At 36.0% G+C, this 6,000-nt stretch overlaps 1 protein-coding gene across 1 annotated transcript; it reads left to right on the top strand.

The window, feature by feature from the left end:
- The first annotated feature begins 2,249 nt into the window (after positions 1-2,249).
- LOC147282522 (putative zinc finger protein At1g68190) lies at positions 2,250-3,768 on the top strand. Its single transcript, XM_086248226.1, has 3 exons — positions 2,250-2,618; positions 2,745-2,984; positions 3,421-3,768. The coding sequence occupies exons 1-3, from the start codon at positions 2,250-2,252 to the stop codon at positions 3,766-3,768; spliced, it is 957 nt and encodes a 318-aa protein (XP_086104352.1).
- Positions 3,769-6,000: the final 2,232 nt, after the last annotated feature.

Below are 6,000 nucleotides of genomic sequence, written 5' to 3' on the forward strand. Positions count from 1 at the left end.
TCTGGGTCTTGATTGCGCATGGAGAAGGTAGTAACAGTAGTACTGTTGAAAGTTGATGAAGAAGAAGCTTTCAAAACCTTGTCCTTGCCTATGTAATTATGATAATGAATCATAACTCTTTTACTCTGTTGATCATGAACATCTTGATCATCTCCACTCTTTCTCTGAGTCCTTTGATGAACAGCTGGTAGAGCAACTGACTTGCTGTCGCGGTTGACAGGTTGTGGAGGTGGTCGGGGGTAGAAGAAATCAGTGGGGAAGAAGTAGAATTGCAGGCCAGACATGGAGGTCTAAAATGCAGTCACAATTAAGCTCTCTGTGTGTTTTGGTTGATGTCCAAACTTGTGCTTTAAAGTTCGTTTATTAGTGTATATTTATATGTAGTAAAGGACTTGGGGCATAAGTCAGAGATTAATTTGGCATTGACTCTTCCTAGTCTTATTAGGATTTTATTGAATATTCTTCAACAACTGTGCGTGCGGCTAAAGTCATTCACTCATGCCATTATTGAATATAATATATAGACAACTGTTTTTTTGGCAACCTTAAAGAGTCTCTATTGAAATGCCAGTGAGTAGGGCCTGGGGGTGTGCAAATTAATGGCCCAAAAGGCCGAAAACAGTAGTGCTAGATATACCACATTTTTATACCATAATTTCATACCACCTTATGTGGCAACTTACATGGCATTCATACATTGGATACTAAAAAATAAAAATAAAAACCCAAAAAGAAAAAGAAAAACTATGTCCAATAAAGTAATGACACGTGTGATGGTATAAGAATGTGGTATAAGAAATGTGGTAAGTATAGCATTATTCGGCCGAAAACCCTCAGTTCAAAAAAATAATTCAACCTAAACGGCTAAACCTAATGGACATTAACATGCCCAACCTTTTGGGTTTTTAGTGTTGTTACCCTTCTCATAAAATGCCACGTGGCAAACTGTGGTATTGCGGTGCTGGGTTTAGTTTTATTTCTTCGATTATTTCCCTGGGTTTAGTTTTATTTCTCTTGAGTCTGATGCACAAACTGTGGTGTTGCGGCTTAAGAGGTCAGAAATTGATCTTGTACTTGATGAAGCAAAGGAAGTCTGGACTATGTTTAGTAATTCTAATTGTGGCTATGTAATTGGTAAGTCTTATAATCGGCCTATCTTTACTGATTCTAATTGGTGGGTCCTAAGTCCAAACTTATCATCTTTATTAGTGATGTTACATCACTAATCCCTATTACTGGAAAATTTTATTCAAAGCTAATTTTTATAACTAAAAAAAAAAAAAAATCTAATTAAGATGAAGGAATCGTACAAAAAAAAAAATCTAAGACGAAAGAATCGTAGTACGTCAGACCAAATAAAGATAAATTAAGGATACTCTTAGAAACTCAGATCAGAAAGAGTCAATTCCCACTTATTTCGGAATTTGACTTGTGGCTTAAAAATAAACAATTAAAAAAGAGTGTGAATCAAAACTAAACACACTAATTGTACGGGTTTATGACTTTTAAGTGTGTGTACTTTCTATGGCTTAACACTATCACCACTCATGCAGTGTTCCTGTTGCATCTCCACTACCACCATTTATGCATGATCAATGGAGAATCGAAAATTCTTCCCTATTTTGTTAATATGATTCAATAGTCGATCTTCTCTATTCGATCTATGCCAAAAAAACATAATGAATAAAAGTCTTTATCTATTCTTTCATGTTTTGTGTGCATCCGTTCCTTGATGTAATTATGTAAATCAGTTTTGGGTTTTGGAACCCCCCAATCCTTGATGTAAAATATCCCATCTAATGGAGATTTTGCTCTAGGATGGCCTACCTGTACCCTCCTCAATCAACATCTGGCATCTCCAGATCTGGTGGTCGATCTACAAGTGCTTTGAGTGGAATCAGTTCTGAATTTTTCTTTGACATCTCGATCTCTAGGTACGTTAATTCATCTCTAATATATGCCTTAATTTGTGTTTCAATCCCATTAGATAATTTTTCTTTATTCTCTAGCTATTAAATCAAATTAATGATGAAATTGAAATCAAATCAAAGAAATGTGATATTGTGTATTCAATTACGTACAGATGGACCAAATATGAATAAATATTGAAAGTGACTACTACATGATGCATATTGAAATTGTTAAATATATAACACAATGGAAACATGAATCGAGGGTGCATCTACTGAGGAGCTAGTTGCCAGTAATCATTGTGATCGAAGAAGTATATAGATCGAGCAAAATTCAAAATGGATGAGAGAATTTGTGAGTTGTGCCGGGCAGTAAGGGCAGTTGTACACTGTGAAGCTGATGCAGCACATCTTTGCCTTTGCTGTGATGCCAAGGTCCACAATGCCAATACACTCGTTCACCGGCACATCCGGCGTACCATCTTATTATGTGATTCATGCAGCTACACAGGTTGCCCCTCTGCGGAGGAGTTCGCGGCATTTTGGGGTTTCAAATTGGATCACATGTCCAGTACTACTAGTCGCATCTCCAGTAGTACTAATCGTAGTCGTTGTGGTTCTGATGGGGTGGACATCATGGAGGTGCATACTGGGATAGAAGGCCTTCCAATGACACTCTTGGGATCAAGCACTCTAACTCATCATAAGGTACCTAGCTAGCTAGACACAAATTAGTACGTGGTCCATCACTTAATTAAGAGTATATATCCACCTTTCATAATTAATTTTGATAATTATATATCTAACTATTAATTAATGACTTTTATCCTGCAGATATCTCATGAATTTGGTGATCTAGATCACCAGAAAAACAGCAGTTCTTATTGTCTTATTCTGGACCAGATAATTGACTTGAACAAGCTTCAGCTCAATCTGCTATGTGGCGGCCAAGATCAACAAATTAGTCGCATATCTTCTTCCCTACGTCACACTTCAAGGAGTGTCCAACATAATCTTCATCATCATCGTTTACAACAATGTTCACCGAGTCTTGGTACTAGATTTCAGAATCAGGTATGATCATCGATCTTATCTATGTAAGTCATTCATCATCTGGACTCAACTCAGTAGTTCAAAATTAATCACTTGTTATTTTCTAATTTTTGTTTAACATTGTCTACTTAGAATAATTAAGCCCCACGAGAAAGAAAAATTAAGTTTGAATTATATATATCAATGCAAGTTTGAACTTTCTGTATTAGTTCTCAAAGTCAACAACGTACACCAGTACATATGCCCTTCCATATTAATGGATTTTAATAAATTCTTTGGTCATCCTATACTTAGCTTTTTTGCTTTCGCTGAGTTTTCAATTTTTCATGCTATATATGTACGTCTTTATACAATGCAGTCTTATGTTATGTGTATATATTTTTATAGTAGTATTGTAAATCAAAGTCTAAATTATGTTAGATATTCCATGATGTCTAAAATCTTCTTTAATTTGCAGCTGTGGTCTGGTCAACATATACAAGACCTTGGGGTTTGTGAAGAATCTGTATTCGATGATGATTTCAAAATCCCTGATTTTGGAGGCGATCATCATGATCAAGCTGCCGCAGCTATCTTAGCGCTGCGGCAGCTTGATGACGATGATCATAAACACGTGCGATCATACCCATGCTCCTCCTCCTCCTCCAATTCCATGGATGCTTCAGTAGGGGCCAAAGACAGTGCGTGTACTGCCTCTAAAAAAGTGCAAAACCTTGTAGAGAGCTTGGAATATTCTCCATGTCGTATAAGGGCCAGAGTGAATGCCATGATGAGGGACAAAGCGAAGAAGCAATCCCGACTGTAAGTACATATTATAGGGATGATATTAGTCTCTCTCTATTCACCCTAGGTCTTCATCTTCCTCTCTCAAATAGAAAGAAATTAATTTATGTATATATATAGCAATAGATCGAGCAAAACTTACCTATAACTGAAATAGGAGTTGACTTGACATCTCAAAATTAGAAAAGCATATGTGACATTATGTTATTGAATTGGTATATCAAATCAGCCATATCCATGTGTTGCAAGGAAGTTTCTCTCATAGCAATAGCACTCTAAGTTTAATATACATTATGGACACAATATATCCCTAGCTGCTTGAGCTTTTGGGTCTTGTCTGACATGCATATCAAAGCAGGTGTATGACAGGGATAAATGGAGAGGGAGTGCTCAGTGCATGACTTCAATCTTGACATTGAAGGAGAGTGTTAATATATAATATATATCCGTAGTCCCCAAAAATGTATATTATTTAAGCACATGAAAACAGTTTTCTTATGAGCTAGCTGGTTTTGTAAGGATAAGTTCTATCTATGAGTTTAAATGATCGAGTTTGATACATTTTCTAACATCTCATGTTTAATTTTGAGGTTCAAGGATTGCCTAACACATAAATACATTTTAATTTTCAGGCTTGAGAAAAAAATTCGATATCCATCTCGGAAAGCTATAGTTAGGGCATGTAAGCGTTTACAAGGCCGATTTGTACAGGCAGTACACCATGGCTCCTAATTAAGGTACTATCGAATATATATGTTGGTACACCAATTAATTACCAACTGCACAGTGAACCAGTACGTACAGCTCCCATGGTGTATGCTCTCAGTCTCATGCATATATGTTTATTCTACCTAAACCCAACCGATTCTTTCAGACCCATTCATTCCGGCATGTATATACGCATTGTTTCACTTCTAGTTCCAACACAGAAAGTTACAAGAGGCAGTGTTAGTAATTTCAATTGTGTCTTTTTACTTTCTTGTTATTTTTCTCTAAAGATCAAAATAAGAATTAGAGAATAAATAAAATAAGAGTCGAATTCTTATCATGCGCGTGAAATTAAATGATTTTCGATCAATTTTAAACTTCAACTGTCTCATTTTCTTATTCATGAATTAATATTTTATTATATTAGTGTTATCTATGCTGTTGAAAACACCATCTAATATCTAATGAAAGAAATAGACGGCCTGAATGATATCCTGCCATGCTGTATTGGAATATTGGTCTATTTCATAATACCAGCTGAAAATTGAAGACCCAAAAGGCCGGTAAAAAGGCCAAGACCACCACCACCACCAAAAGGCAACCGGCTCTCAACCGCAACTGGACCTCCTTTCACAGATAAACTGTCTCACCCCACCTTCATAGAATTTTTTTTTCTTTTTTATGAAAGAATAAAAAATGTAGAGCCATTGAGTCGATAAAGTAAAATGGAACTCTTAGGCGTGATGATTTTGGTAAGACTGGAATTTTAATTATAACAGTTTCTCAAGTAATTTTCAGATATGCTAACAAAATTCGTGGAATTTAATAGCATACATTAATCATGCACATTCAAACGAATTGAGAACAATAACGAAAAGAAATATGCACATTTTTCGTAAACTATATATTGATTTGATGATCTTGGATGGAGGAGATCAGATTAACAGCAATTAAAAGTGCGTGTCAATGATGTTACTCATTAAACTAATTAACACCAACCATATAGCTAGCTAGGCAGCTAGACTAAAAACATGGTCCATACACCGGTCCATTTGTAGCTTGTTAACAATGCTTGGGTTCGACTGGCAGCTCGGAAATGTTATTGATACGCACATGTGACTGAGGAATTGCTAGTTAACAAACTCTAATGGGGAGGGAGGAGAGAGAGGGAGAGTAAAATTATCTTCTGACAGTGTGTGTTTCTTGAAGCTCGATCGCCATCTGCCCCAAACTTGCATAAAAGGTGGTGGCAACACGTGGCAGACTTGGGTGTTCTAGCAGTGAATATCATTGGGTTCCTTAGTTAACAATACATTAATTAAACTCATTACATAAATAATACGAGATGTCAATCTAATAAATAAAAAAAGAAAATAATAACACATAGAGAGAGGGAACGGGGGAGGGAGAATGTTTTGGGTTAATATCAATGTTAAATGTAGTGCAACATTTCAATATGACAAACCTAGTGCATAGAGCAACAGAAAGTGATAATTAGATTGTAGGTACTTTTGAAAGTATAATTAAGTTGGTATATGAAAGGGGC

The sequence above is a fragment of the Dryas octopetala genome, chromosome 6 (assembly GCF_963921425.1).
Source record: "Dryas octopetala chromosome 6, drDryOcto1.1, whole genome shotgun sequence".
Taxonomy (NCBI): domain Eukaryota; kingdom Viridiplantae; phylum Streptophyta; class Magnoliopsida; order Rosales; family Rosaceae; genus Dryas; species Dryas octopetala.

What these genes read in the sequence shown, in the direction of transcription:
- LOC147282522 (XM_086248226.1), top strand. Translation starts at nt 2,250, where the DNA reads ATGGATGAGAGAATTTGTGAGTTGTGCCGGGCAGTAAGGGCAGTTGTA. An exon ending in GCACTCTAACTCATCATAAG is followed by an intron (nt 2,619 to 2,744) that starts GTACCTAGCTAG and finishes TTTATCCTGCAG; the next exon opens with ATATCTCATGAATTTGGTGA. An exon ending in GTACTAGATTTCAGAATCAG is followed by an intron (nt 2,985 to 3,420) that starts GTATGATCATCG and finishes TTTAATTTGCAG; the next exon opens with CTGTGGTCTGGTCAACATAT.